Here is a 15,583-nt window from a genome sequence, read left to right as displayed (position 1 = left end):
AGCCCTGAAGTCAGAGGCTTAGCCAAGAAGCACCTGTTAGCAGGCTGGAGAGGACTAGCTGCCAGGCATCTGGACGATCAGACAGAGAGAATGGGAAGTAGCAAAGCTGCAATGGTGCCTGAGGACCTCGGACTACAATGTCTACACTCCATTTGCTTGTCCAGGCTCTAAAGGACAGAGATGATAGTAAGTGCGTGAGCTGGAAGGAGCTAAGAAAAGTGATAGGAATCACTTAGACAGTTCCCGGAACGGAATATCATTAACCCACTATTCACTTCAAAAGACAAACATTTCCTGATGTTGACAGCAGCGTCCAGCCAAGGGCTTTGTTTTGTTTTCTAATAGAAAAAGCCATTGACAGAGTCACACTTAAAATCAACCAACCGAAACACTTAAGAGAAGCAAAAGACCGTGAGATAATAACTCTGGCATGAGACGATCTGGAAAGACATTCATCATTTCTACTTTTGGTACTCACAGTCTACACCTGAATGCCCAAAGACCATGACTGCAGATCCTCGATGGGGAAGCTTGGTCAACCAATTATCTTTAAGAGGTGGGACCAAGTTAGGGTGTGGCTTGCTGGGACCCAGAGAAAAATAGGTGCACACCCAGGTGTGCTCTCTGTGTGGTTCCCTCGCAGCACAGCTGAGCTTGGACTTCTCGTTCCTGTTTCGTGAGTTTCCCCCTTATAATAGATAAAAATATAATTGTTCTATCTTCTAGCTAGCCTGGTTATTTCTCAAATCGAGCTAATTTCTACAGACCCTCAAGCCCCTTTAGGAGAGACTTTCCTCCACGGCAAAGGGTACGTGTGTAAAGAGGAGTTTCCTCTTCCTCTCCTGGGATGCGGTGAGATGATAATTTAAACTTGAACAACAGAGAAGTCTTGCCCTATTCAGCACCAAAGTAGTGTAAAACTGTAGAAATCAGACTTTGAGACAAGCAGTGCCAAGGAACAATGCAGCAAGCTCAGTCAGAGCCAGGCTTTTAAAAGCACTTTTTATAATACAGATGTACCAACAAAGAAGGGGAAAATAGTTCCAAGACAAGGTTTTATATATATACACACACACACACATATGCACACACACACACACAGAGAAAGAGAGAGCACTGTAACTGGAAGCAACGATTCTTTAACAAAACCTTAAAGCACAAATCAAAAAGAGATACTGATTTACATGACACATTAAAATTCATTAAAATTACACAAAACCAAAGGTATCTGTTGAGAAGCTCTCTGCATATAAGCCTGGGGTGTATAGTCTTGGATATATCAAGACTGTGGGGCACTGGCCTCTCTTGACCCAGATCACTTCTCAGAAGGATTTGCAGGAAACACATTTGAGAGATGACATAGTAGCATCTCTCCCCAGACAAATGCTGCCTTAAGATCATTTAGTAGAAAAAGGACTATACTAATAAAATCCTGACAAGGAGCAACAACATAAGGGGAAAAGAGCTTATTTTAGCCTTAAGTTTGTGGGGACATCGTCCATCATGGTGGGGAAGATGTAGCAGAGGCAGAGAAGGCATGGTGGCAGGACAGAGAGAAGCCAGCAGGTCACATTGCATTTACAGCTAGGAAGCGAAGGGTGGACAGGAAGTGGGGAGGAACTATAAAGACCCGCTTCTAGGTACCAACTTCCTCCAGGAAGGCTGCACTCCCTGAAGGTTCCTCAGTCTTCCCAAACAGTGCCACTAGGAGAGGACTGAGTGTTCAAGCGTGTCAGGTATTTCACAGTCAAGGCACAAAGGGGACACATTCCCCTGGCACAGTCTGCTTCAGCCTATCAGCCAGTGCACTGCCTGTTGCCATGGTTCCCCAGCATGGGAACCAGCACCTTGCTACAGTTAACATGAGGCTTACGTTAGTTCCCACGATGTAGGCCTTAGTGTTTAGCCTTAGCTGCACATTCGAAGCACAGAGCACTAAATGCTGGACTTGCTTATCCTGCCACCTTTCATCCATTGCATGACTCGATTCCAGCTGCCCACACTTCCCAGGCCCTTGCAACTATACTTCCTTCACTCTTCCTTGTGTATGAAGCGTCTACTACCTGTGATTAAATAATTGAATTTAAATTTGCCTAGATTTTAAGTTGTAGGGCAGTATTTCCCCCCTGAGGGCTGGTTAGCTATTGTTCCACTGCCTTCTATCACAGGGGGAATGTAACTAAGTCTAACATGGTAATAAAGTTTTTTCCAAAGGTCGTGAGGTTTTGCCTAGATGCCTACCGATATGATTTTTTTTTCTATCGTTAAATTCCATTAGCATCAAATGTATTCAGCGCTGAGCAGTGAGTGCTGACTTCTCCTGAATAGTGTGCTCTTTCAATCTCTAAATCCAACTTTGATTTTACTTAAGTAAAATGCCCTCGAGTTATGATTCTGAAAGCCCTTTTCATTCCGTCTGCCGTGTTCTTCCCAGAGACACGGATTTATCCGTGTTCTGAACTTTCATTATGACCCCATTCTTGTCATTCTCTCTTTTTTATAACTTACTTTCTTCCATTTCATCTTCAGTTTTGTTCTTTGTGCTCCTTAAAACATTTAGAGCTGTCTTTTATTTTCTTTCTTGCTTTCTAGAAATGTAATATCCATTTCTGTATGATTTCACATTTGCTTCTTCCAAGCTCCACCAACGGCATGGCCTGTCTTCTCCTTCTCCCCGTCCTCCTCCCTTCCTCCTCTCTCTCTCCTTTGGCCCCTTCTCCCCCCTTTCTCCCTCCTCCTCCCCCTCTTCCCCTCTTCCTCCTCTCCCTCTCCTGCTCTCACTTCTTCCTTCTCATCTATCGCTTGCTTTTCTTCCAGAGAGATTATGCTATTTTGAATCCCATTTCATGAAAAGCTTTTTCCATGTTTCTGGAATGTGTGCTGTTATCTAGCCTTTGGATTTCACAGTCTTTATATGGCATCTGTGCAGACATCCTATACTCTTTATTTTATGACTTTTTTGATTAATTAAGGGGGGAGAGACTAAGACAGAAATATGTCATGTTCAAGTCAAGTCTGAATTATCACTTATTATTTGGCTGGGGGCTTAACCTCAGCTCCTGGCATAAGCTCCTTCCCTAAGGCCCTTCTGTAGAGGGTGGTTCCCTCTGGTGAGACACACAGGTAGTGGTCTCAAAGACACTTGTTTAACAGTCTCAGTTCTGTGGAGAGACACGCGGGTAGCAGTCTCAGTTCAATAGAGGGGTGGGGGTGGGTCACACCCACAAAACATCTTTAAGCTGTTGTCTTTGGTTTGGTTTGGTGCCATTGTCCTGTGTGTCTGTGTATTGTTGTGTTTTTGTCCTGACTTATACTGACACTGACAATATGGGATAGACTCAAATCATGATTTCTTTGACTTTGATATTGTGATCACTTACAGGACTTTAGAGACAGGGCCATAAGCACAGGGGTATATTTTCCTAAAAGGGATAAGACAAATAACCTCTACCCACCGCCTTAAACATTTCATGAAAAGGAGTCAGCCTTAGCCCCAAGCATGAGGCTGCGGGGCAGCATACTTATGTGGATGGGTGGCTGGGCTATGCAGCCTTGTTGCTGCAATGTAGCCAGGCTGCCAGCTACAGTTGTAGGGGACAGATGTACCCCAATAGGATTTCAAACACTGAGCAGAGAATCTGGGGTTAATTGCTATGACTGGAGAAGTTAACAATCTCTCCCCCCCCCATGCTGCATACCTGCCCCCGCCCATGCTGGTGGCTGAGTTCCCTCTGCCTGCCCTGAGGGCTGTGTGCCTCAACTTCTGGTCAAACCTGACCAAGGTTTGGCTCTGCAGGTCAAGGACTCTGGCTATAGGTGTTGCTACAATGGCCATGTTGTGACATGATAGCCAGACTTTCCTCCACCAGAGCTGTTTTCATCATTAGATCCAATGGGTTATAAATACCTGTCATCATTTATAGGGGCTGGTTACAAGTTATTATTGGTTAATGTATATAAAAAAAAAACTACCGTTGGTCTCAAATGTTTCACGCTGGTACAGGATTTTATGTGATGTAAATTTAAAAGTTTTTTTTTGTTGTTGTTATAGTATATGCATGTTTCTGTTCTTGTTTAAAATATTGTAGCCATACAATATATCATACACCACTGAGGGAAATGACAAAAAAGACTTTGGTAAAAGTTTTTATGTTGTCAAAAAGCAAGAGAGACTTTGGTATGTTGACTAAAAAGCAAGAGAGATTTTGGTATGTCATCTGGGAAGCGAGGGAAAAAGCAGGAGACCAAAAAAATAAGAGAGAAAAAAATGGATTAAAAGTATATAAAAAAGTTACAAAAGGTCAAAAGGGGATGTGAACTGTGTTTGCTATGGTTTCTCATACATGCAAATACTGAATATGCTTGTTTTGTTAAAAAGTTTGTCTATGTAAGTTTTCTTGCAAGCATGGAGCTGAGACAGAAATGATCTACTTTTGCTGTCTCTGCCACACATCACTGCTGTGGCCACATTTATGGGCCTGACTTCAGAAATTTATCACTGAGCTCTGATTACCAAATTTGGGTTAGCAGAAATTCAGATGACTTTTTGATACAGATAATGTTAAAACTGCTATATGTTTTTGTTCTTATTATTATTGAAGGGCTGGCTCTAGAATTGGATTGTGGCTCTTCCTTTGTTAGACCCATGTTTTATTTACTTAAAATCAATGCATGGGTAATTTTAAGGAAACCATAAGGCATAATTCCATTTTAAATTTTGGATTGCCATTTTGCTAGAGTTAAAAATAAATAAATGCCACATGATTTCACTGCCATCTTGACTAAAGGTGACCATGTGGAGTGGGTCTAACAAATCTCCAAGATAGTTTGGATTGCGATAGATTTTTGCATGATGACAAAAATACACACACACAAAGTATTAAAATATATAGAGAGACAAAGTATTAAAGCCTCACCTCAATGTTTTTATACTCAAATGTACTTTGCTCTGTCAGGTAGACTTTGTTAATGGTTATAAAGACATAAAGAGATCATAGGAAACAGTTGAGGTTTATAAATATGGCAGGGCTAGAGTCCCAAAGAATGTGCAGTTGTAACAATGGACCTTAATAGTTTTAGAAATGCCAGTGCCAGGTGATAGTCACCAGAGGCACCAGCTACAGTGAAATGGAACAAGCTGAGATCCTAAAGACAGGCTATGCACATGCTGTTGAGGGTGGGGACCAAAGAAGTACTTTATTTTTGATATTCTTGATATTGCAGGAGATTCTATTTTTTTAGAAAAAAATTAAATGTATAAGGCTGTGAGACATCTGTGCTATAAAGTGTTTTATATTGTTAATATTTGAACTTAAAATAAAAGGCTAAAAATTAGGGTCAGAGCTATAAGCACCAAAAACTAACCAGAAATGGAAATGTTCATTTCTTGTGATGCAGAAGACAATGACCTAAGCAGTTTGATAGAGGGCTTGGAACAGCGTCCAAGACTATGAATCACAATCTTTTGGAGGTTGTTGTACAGTGGTAGTCTGTGGCCACCTGCATGTTTGAACTGAGATTCACAACAAAGGCAAAACTGCAGTTGTAAAATAACAACAGGGAAAACTCTGTAGTGGGAGGATCACTGTCACATAAAAAACTGTATTAAAAGGTAAAAGCATTAAAAATATTAACTCATTAACTTATAATGGTTTGTAAATCTATTTCATTGTTCAAGGTCTATTCAGGCTTTAAAAATGTATGTTTAGCTTCCTTGTCTTTGCTAACTTTGTTGGGTCTAAGCTATTTGGATAAACGGAGCCATAGATTTTTGTATTGATACTAAGAGGTTTGGAGCTCCTCTTCTGGGGAAGGATGTTGTTTCTCTGCCATCACTCTGGGATAATGAGAGACTCAAAGGCCTTGTGAATGATAGAGAACAGAACGCTCACAGGAAAGCTGGATGAAACCTTGTTCAGCTGGTCTCCTTCCATCTCTAACCGGCCCCCAGTGATCTTGCTTCTTATCAACAGACTTGATGGCTTTGTTTGAGAACAGGTCAATACTGTTTGACTGATGATATTGAAGTTCCAGTATCACCCCCTTGAGCCCCTGGACAGACAGGACCCAGTATTGAATCCTGTCATCAGTACTTGTGAAGGGGGAAGAATGTAGGGCCTAGGGCAGCTTTCCCAGGGCAACTTGGTACACACCTGCCAAGATGGGTTCTATAGATCAGCAGGAAGGTAGACCTTACTCTCAGTTTTCCGTAGGGCAATGCTAGCTCTTAGACTCCCTCCTGTTCCCATTTCACCCTGGAAACTGTTCCCTGCCCTTGTAGGAGACAGCATTAACAGCTAGCTATAAACGTGTTCTGTGTTTACCCTTGGAATGACTAATTTGGTTTCTTTATTAGCTTTAATTCAAAATCATTACAGAGTGTGGAGTTCTAGTCTTGTAAAAGCTGCTACCTTTTATAGACTGTTAGAAAATACAACTTAGTCATCTTTAAAGTACTGATAGAATTAGTTACAGGAATAAGCCTTATTTAGTTCCCTGAATATGTTTTCAAAGTCAAACTTAAAACAAATGAGAAACAAAGTTTGTCTAATCAGACATACCTAGGCAGCCTTCATACTTCAGCAATCTGCAGAATATGTCATTTAAAATAATGATTTAAAAAGCTTATTATAGTAGACAGAGACTCTGAGATCCTAGCAATAACCCAAGGTCTCCTAAAAAGATTATGAGACACCATGATGTCTCCACCTGGTTTATGATGATGCTGACCACTGGGCAAGATGCCCCAGTGCAACACCTGCTGCCAGGACCTGGTCCAGACTGTGGACAAACAGCAGTGCCTTGGAGTATTGATTGCACCGGTTTTGCCTTGACAAAATAAAGTTAGTCTTTTCCATGTCGTTCTTCCACAAAAAAAGAAAAAAATTCACCTTATTGGCCTGGCTTAGATAGTAAGACTGCTGTTCTGGATATTTCTGCCTCCAGTGCTATAGAGACCTGGGTATGACTCTGGTCCCTGTCATTTTTAATAGATTCAAAAACTATTTGGTCTGTACTCAGATATACTTTATTTATCCTTCTGAGATCTCTAAAAGATTAATGGCTAGGGCAGTTATGATGTCAGTTTAATAGCAAAAAGTATCCAGATTCTTCCACAAAGCTACAGCCAACTTGTTAGCTAGGACTCAAAGGTATGAGTCTATTCCTTCTGTTTACAGACACCTGTTATCTGCTCTTTGTCTAGATTTTAATTTCTGTTCCTAGTTTAAACGTATCTCAGTTAGATTCCACTTGGTTGGCAGACACATCTAAGCATCAGTTGCTGACTACAACCTGTTCTGAATGGTGGCAAGCGCTGGACTTCCTGAAAGCTGATGTGGACCAGTCCAGCTGATATGAATGCTCCCTGTCCTTTCAGTGGAATTTGATGAGTGCCCCACTGCCTAAATTTCCTCCCTACCTTTGGCTAGCCTTTCAACCTGCTTGGGCCCAGACAACGATGCCCCAATGTCAGCTTCAAGTAGCTGTGGAAAGGAACACTTTGTCCCATGCCCCCTGCCCAGAATAGGTTGAAAGGCTGTGACAAGGGAAACTCCCTGGCATGGGGGAGAAGATAACTACCTATAGTGCCTGTTGATATACCAGAAAAACAGGCCCAGAGTTGTCAATTAATGGATTTATTAATTTAAGTAGTTCCATACCTTCTTAAAACCAGGGGCAAGCAGGACCCAAGACTGGGTCCTGTCATCGGACCAATGTGAAGGGGGAAATGTAGGAGCCAGCCATGATAAGCTAAATACGAACAGATGACCCAAAGGAGGTTTTTGACTTCCACCAATTATCACCTGCTAGAGTAGGACTCAGCCGTGGTAGGGTTAATGGAGGCCTGAGTCTCAGTAGTTTATCCTGAAGCAATACCCGGGGAATCATTGCACACCTGAGCGCCGTCTTCTATTAGATACACAGAGTTAACGGGGCTCCAAGGTCCGCATCCACTTTAAAGGGAAACACATCTAAAGAAAAGAGCGTTAGTTATGAAAACGTTCCCTCCTGGGGTGAACGTGTGAACGCAGCCGCTCTGCTCACGATTTAATTGTTTATAAACTTATCTTCCTTTCGCCCATAGACTGCAGAGGGTTACTTACTGGCGATTCAATATCTTCTAGAAGTAAAACCGAACAGCGTTCACATTTCAACAGAGTTTGGGCCCGGTGCATTATTTTCTTGACGATCTTCTCCAGGTCAGTCTGTTCTTCGAAAAGGTCATTGACTACCTCCAGCAAAGCCTGAAGACAAGAGAGGCCCGTATTTAGGAAGTGTAAGACTGAAAAGCATCCAATCGTGCCACAAGGACATGTGCTCAACTATGTTCATAGCAGCTTTATTTGTCATAGCCAGAACCTGGAAACAACCTAAATGCCCCTCTACCAAAGAATGGATAAGGAAAATTTGGTACATTTACACAATGGAGTACTACACAGCAGAAAAAAATGACATCTTGAATTTGCAGGAAAATGGATAGAGCTAGAAAACATTATTTTGAGTGAGGTAACCCAGACACAAAGACAATTATCACATGTACTCACTCATAGGTGGTTTTTAAACATAAAGCAAAAAAAAAAAAAAACAGCGTACAAGCCACAATCCCAGAGAACCTGGACAACAATGTGGACTCTAAGAGAGACTTACATAGATCTAATCTACATGGGAAGTAGAAAAAGACAAGATCTCCTGAGTAAATTGGGAGCACGGGGATCTTGGGGGAGGGTTGAAAGGGAGGGGAGAGGCAGGGAGGGGAGCAGAGGAAAATGTAGAGCTGAATAAATAAAAAAGACTGAAAAGCATCGACTTTGCCTTCCCACAAAACTCCAGGTAGTATTTTCTCTAAGAACAGATATTTCATGTGGCTCCTTTTGAAAACATTTATGGTTGTTCTTGTGTAGCTCTGTGATTCACTTTATAACGTACTCTCTTAAACTGGAAAATCGAGCCAGAGAACGGAGGAGATCGGTGTGAGGGGGACCACGTTGCCACTGATGCGGGTGTTTTACCCACCATAGCGGCTTTTCTTCAATATGACTGAATGCAAAAACTGACATTTTATAAATAACAAGTATGTGGACCTTGCCAGAGCAAATTTGTTTCAGAAAACTGCCAAACGGCCTTTTTTCACTATTAAGAAAAAAAATAGCTTCACGGCTCAACTTGATTCCTATTCTCACTAGCACATATCTCCCAGAATTCTGAAAGAATGATGCAGGTAAATGTCATTAAGGCTCCAAGCCTTCAAATATATCTTCTCACACTACCCTTTCCGTTCAAGAGGAGGAAATAGTGCCTCACTCCCAACAGTTCAGTAGAACATTGAGATATTACTTCATATCTCAGCAGAGGAACCCTCATTAAAATTGCTATCAAGATGGCACATTGAAAGGTATGTAAGTTAAAGGAGAAAATCTAAACTACACTTTGAACACTGCGTACTCATTGCAAAATTAAGTTGCAGTGATCTACTACTTTCTCTAGCCAAGGGAGCTTGGAATTTATGCATTGAAGTAATATTTGTTTGGAATTTTTAATGATGATTTTTTTTTGTTCAGAATTTGCAGAATAACAGGCTATTTAGAGGTGGCAGAAATTAAACTTCTTTTAGAGCCATCAGGGAATTACACGGCCACGGAACTGGCTTGTGCTTTAATCAATAACATGAAACAAGATGTTTGTCTGTCTGTCTGACCTTTCACAAAGGGACTCCATGAATCCACAGGTTCAAATTTATTCATCGGGATGTTGATCTCCAGCCCAGGGGCAATTTTGAAACTTAGGAATGAATATGATTTGTTCTGAAATAATTTGAAACGAAATTTCTTCTCTGACTCTCTTGAGATCAAACAAACAAACAAAAATTTGAATGAGTTAAGCCATCTGCGAAATGAACCTAGCTGCTGGCGCTACTGAAAGGACCGAAGTTCCTGGGGGAGTGGTCTCCTGAAGAAAGGCCCTGCCTTGCCTGTGGAAAAGCATCATATTGCCCCAGGAGACCAAAGCAAAGAGAACCGCTAAGAGGCAAATTCTATGCTAATTGACGCCAGTCTCCTTGGCATTAGGCAGAAAACCCCGCTATGAGAGGCTACTGTGCTGTAACTTCATGTTCGAAGGGGACAGTTCTTACCCAGAGAAGGACACACAATTGATTATCCAATCCCAAATACCCCTGAAAACACACATACAAGCAACATTATGCAGACCGAGCAGGCTGTATTTATGTATTTAGGAATGCATTTGTGTGTGTGTGTGTGTGTGGTGTGTGTGTGTTATGTATGTATGTATATGTGTATGTATGTATATGTGCGTATGTATGTATATGTGTATGTATGTATACGTGTATGTATATGTGTATGTATGTATATGTGTGTATGTATGTATATGTGTGTATGTATATGTGCGTATGTATGTATATGTGTATGTATACGTGTATGTATATGTGTATGTATGTATGTATAAACATAGATGCATGCAACAACAATTAGTGAAAACAGAGGCCATGGATTTGAAAGAGAGCAAGGAGGGGTGTATGGGAGAGTTAGGAGGGAGGAAATAGAAGGGGAAGATGATCTAATTACAATCTCAAAAAAATAAGAGAAATAATTTCTTCAAAGAGAGACAATTGTCTGAGAAATTACAAGCAAGTCCCCTGCTATTAAGGGGGAAACATCATTACTTTAATCACTCAGAGCATCTCTTCCGATGGATGATATTAACTGAACAATTATTTAACTTTTCAATTTGTTATGATTGCACGGAGAGCCTCTGGGACCTCTGCGCCTGAACATTTCTCTCAGAGGAGGAACCAATGCCCCTGGAGTCTTGCACTGATAAATCATATGACCGTAATTTTATTCCTTCTAATTAAAAATGTCTGCTTTGCTAACAAATGGTAAAAGTTTTACAAATCGCCAAAGGCTAGCTCCAGAAGAGGCAGAAGAGAGAGGACGCCTAGGTTGACCAAACATCTGGACAGGCTGTAGAAACAGTTCACAGGTCGGATGCATCCTGCCCCGTAACTGTCCCTTCTGTGTAGGAAATAGCTGGGAACTCCTCCTTCCTGTTGGTCTACACCTGAGTTGACTGACTCTTGGCTCTTCCTCTCTCCTAGCCACACATTCTTCCCCTCTCAATTCCTTAGCAAGTCTCCTGACTTTGCACAATCCCATCCCTAATATCATACTCCCTCAAATTTAGGTCCTTAATTCAGGTATTTGCTGCCCATGGGCTTGTGTATAAGTCCCCTTCTCCGTCCCCCACATCAGCAAGCCCTGCACCCATCACCACTGATTTGCGGGACGTCTCACTTCTGACTGCCCTAATGCCAGCTATCTTTTCTCTTGACTTCAGTAGAGTCTTCTAACTCCTCTCCCGCCTTCAGATCCCTTCTCATTAGTTCATTCTGCTCAGTCCTTTACTGTTTCCAAGGAAGCCAAGTTGTTTTTCTTTTTTAAATGAATTGGAATCAGCTCAAAATCTCCTACTGACTTTCCACCACACTTAAAGTCAACAGTGCCTGAAATGCCCATAGGTCTTTCTACCCCGGCCCTTGTTCACCTCCTTATCCTCATCTGCTTGCTGTTCATCCCCTCCTCCTCTCTACTCTCCCGATTCACGACACAGGACCATTGTGCCTGATGTGTCAGAGTCTGGGCACTCTGCCCAGGTCTTCACGCTGTCTCCTGTTTCATTCCACTTTGGCTGTCTCCTTATAGACACCTTTCCTCACCCTCAAATATAAATGGACTGTTCAATCTACCCCATCCACAGTAATGTCTAGCCCTTTCTTCCACTTTATGTTTCTATCTGGCACTGTGTGGTTTTTGTCTTTATTTTTTCCTATTATCTATTGTTCCCACTAGAATAATAAGTTATGTCAGGACATAACATAGCAGGGTCTCTTAAGAACTACACAATACACAGTTCGTTGAAGGAGTAAGTGAACTGTGCCATACACAGGCACGGAGAGACTGTCTCAGTCCGACAGGAAGTTTCCCTTAAGAAATTCATAGTGCAGTTGTAGAAGAGGGTTCTCATCAAATATTATAATAATGTGATGGGTGCCTACACTGGAGCAAGGAAAACACGTAAGTCAAGAAAAGAAGATGAGCTGGGTCCTGAAGGCTAGACGAGGCAGCTGGCAGCCGGACGTGAGAGCTGCCGCTGGAGACAGAGGGGAGTGTGGGTAGAAGTGGGGTGCAGTGGGACAAGGGGGTTGTTTCCTGGAGGTCATGGAAGCTGGAGCAGCAGCTGAAGGGAAGACATGAGCAAGACGGGGTTCTGAGGATGAAAAGGAGGCCCAGTTAGAAGCAGGGTTGCTCTGCCCAAGGAAGAGGGCTGTGCAGTCAGTGCTGCTCATTCATCTGCTTACTATGAAACAGTCGTCATGATTCCTCGTAAATAAGCTATAATCAATTGAATGGCTGAGGATTTAATCCTTTTTCTAAAAAAAAGGTTTCTTAGAGAGTATAATTCTAGACTTCAACAGTGATCGTCACATATTTAAATGTAGAGTGAGCTTAATATACTTTAATCTCTAGGTGATAATTTAATGCTCTCTGAGCTTCTGAGTGCATTTTACCACTTGATTCTATGATTTCTAGAGGTGTGTAAGATCACTGCCTCTTGTGCTGCTTGATAATCCTCTAACACGGCGCTTGTGTGAACATGACGCTTGTGTGAACATGACGCTTGTGTGAACACGGTGCTTGTGTGAACATGGCGCTTGTGTGGTTGTCCTGCACACCTTGTGCTGCTCTTCCAGAAAACCTGTCAAACAAATTCTGCAAGGAATTTGCAGCACACCACACTCCTTGTAGGAACTAGTGTGTAAAATCATCAGCAAAGGCTGCCATTTCGAAGCTCCAAGCTTCAAGGCTATGCTGCCACCACATAGGATAGTGAGACCAATTTTCTTTCTAAAAGAAACCAGCTCTATTGTCCAGAAACAGCAATAACAGAGAAATTGCATTTACTTTTATCTACAACTTGCATATTGTATAAAGAGGCCTTCGGCCCTGGCATTGCGAGATTGTACCAACGAGAATGGCTCCTGGGCTATACGGTGACCATCTGCTGCTTTTGAAAGATGGGGTGACTCACAGAGGCTGAGAAGACAGTGAGCTTGAGCATGGTCTGCAAGGGCTCCTTACTCACCCTGCTTCTTTCATATTCTTTCCTTGAGGCAGCAAAGAGCTGAGCATTAGATATGGCGATTCCACAGAAGGGAAGGTACATCTGCATAACCTGGGGGCACAGAAAGCATTAAGAACGTTAGAGCGTCCACCCCAACCCAAAGCCCACAGCTCCTGCCTGTGCAGTACTTTCCTTTCAGTCAAATGAACCAGCGTGGGGTTGTTAGGGCCACCCTCTCAGCTTCAGGGGGCACATTTTTTGGAGTTAGCTCTAAGGCGGTGTAAATCAGTAACTGGGGAATTCACATCTCTGAAAACATAAAGTGGGTGAAGCAAAAGATCCCAAGAGCTACAACACAGCAACTAGGCCTTGCTGTAGGAATTCCTACCCGCCAGTAGCCTTTAAGATACCAGCCCACTTGGGTGTGGTCTCTTATACTGTAAATGCAGCTATAAAGTGTGCCCTTGCTCTTTTGCCTCCGGCTCTCGCTTTGGGCTGCTAGACTCTGTTCCTCTTCCCTGTTCATGCAGAGGAATGTTATCTAGGACAGTGATCTGTACGTCTCCCCTAAATAAATAACCCTCTATTGTTCATAATTCTGAACTAGTGTGGGATTATTTTGTGACTTCTGCCTTCAAGGTCTGATATATCTTGTGTTCCACCTTTGAAAAGCAAGAAGAGAACTGAAATATGCCCCTGGAATTTAAAGCTTGTATTCACAATCATATTTAGAGGGCAGGCAGGACATGAGCGAATCCCTGTGTACTGGTATATCTACAAAAGGAATCTCAGCAAGGCCTGCCAGCTACCAGACTTAATCATGCCTATCCAGATTGGCTTAGTAGGAATTTAGGGGCTAAAGGCCTAGTACTCTTGTGTAAGATATCTCTGCTTGGATCCACTACCAGGTAGATATGATTGGGCAAGAACGCAAACAGGCATGGCTCTGCAGCAACTGTCTGAGGAAATGCTCAGAGCCCACGAGAGAAAACACCTCCTTTGGGAAGAACTGGAATTCCAGAAATGACTGACCTAGAAAAAGTCTTTCTTGACAAGAAGTCAAAGTCTGAGGGATATGCCTATCTATAGAACATCTGATTCCATGCAGATAGATGTTCCAGCAAAAACCCCTGAACTTTTCCACAGCATAAGAGGAATAGGTGACTTTCTTCCTGGGGTTTGTCTAAAGCAGACTGGAGATGACATGGTTTGTGTCAATCTTTTTTTCTGTGCCCCACCCCCATTACTGTGCCCCGTGAAGAGGCACAGAGACAGGCAAAGCAGTTCAGGCAGTGACCAGTAGAGGCAGTGCATCGCTCAGTGTGGAGACCATGCACACAGGAGCTCAGGAGAGGCACCTGTGGGCCACCCAGATGCCTGGAGCAAAGCGCGATTTGGGGGAAGATAAAAGATAAAGCACAATTCCCATTCTTTATCATTTATTATCTTGCTTCTACTACCTAGCTACAGACCTCTGACCTGGAGTCCCTAGAGGAATTTCAGAGCTCTATAGCATAGTTAAAGCTATAACCTCATTCTTAAAAGAAGCAAGAGAAATAATAGAAGGGGAACCAAGAAGCACAAAACCCAACAAGCTTATTTTTTTTTTTTTTTTTTTTTTGGTTTTTCGAGACAGGGTTTCCCTGTAGTTTCTAGAGCCTGTCCTGGAACTAGCTCTTGTAGACCAGGCTGGCCTCGAACTCAGAGATCCGCCTGCCTCTGCCTCCCGAGTGCTGGGATTAAAGGCGTGCGCCACCACCGCCCGGCCCAACAAGCTTATTTTTCCAATCTCTCAGGATAAATTCCATCAGCGAGCCTTCAAGTTGTATCCCAGAACAAATGCTATTTCTGCTTCTCCTCTTTCTCATTTCTTTCTCTTCCTCTTCATGCTTTAATAGGTTTGCCTGTAAACTTCCTGGTTCACACAAAGCTTCCTGAGCCCTCCAGCACTCCCTGCCTTTCTTCTGCCAGAATGGGTCCACATTCAACATCAGCTCTACACTGGGCAGGTTTCCTTGTAATTTCCTGTTTGGGGCGGGCATATTTTGTTTATTTGTTCTTCCTGCTATGGAGGTGGTGGCTATTACGATGACAGAGCAGAGGATCTATGGGTCACTGTTGTGAGCGTACTGGGTCAGAAGCATAGGTCAACACGTTTGTGTCTTTCACGAGCCAGAATTTACAGGCAAGTTGTTCCAATGTCTGCACTTGCAGAGCCTCCAACTTCCCTTGATGAGCCTGGATAGAGCAAGCACAGGTTTTTTATTCCAATCTTAATTACTAATATGAACTTTCAGACAATTACAGATTGCATTATATTACAGATTGCATGTGCATGCGTGTGTGTGTGTGTGTGTGTGTGTGTGTGTGTGTGTGTATGTTACAGGATGACTACAAAGGATTCAAAAGGCAGGTGTTTTGAGGTATTTTAAAGAAGCTCTCC

The 15,583-nt window shown here is 42.5% G+C and overlaps 1 protein-coding gene across 1 annotated transcript in view; it reads right to left on the bottom strand.

The window, feature by feature from the left end:
- The window catches only part of Pde11a (phosphodiesterase 11A), a 309,344-nt gene that overhangs the window by 186,718 nt on the left and 107,043 nt on the right, over positions 1-15,583 (bottom strand). The window contains exons 3-4 of the mRNA XM_038336971.1: positions 13,162-13,251; positions 8,106-8,246 (exon numbers count right to left, since the gene is read on the bottom strand). Of these exons, the coding sequence (XP_038192899.1) occupies positions 8,106-8,246; positions 13,162-13,251 (231 nt within the window). The remainder of the gene's footprint in view (positions 1-8,105; positions 8,247-13,161; positions 13,252-15,583) is intronic.

Source organism: Arvicola amphibius, chromosome 7 (genome assembly GCF_903992535.2).
Source record: "Arvicola amphibius chromosome 7, mArvAmp1.2, whole genome shotgun sequence".
NCBI lineage: Eukaryota > Metazoa > Chordata > Mammalia > Rodentia > Cricetidae > Arvicola > Arvicola amphibius.
The sequence above is the reverse complement of the archived record's forward strand: the minus strand, read 5'-3'. Positions and strand labels throughout refer to the sequence as shown.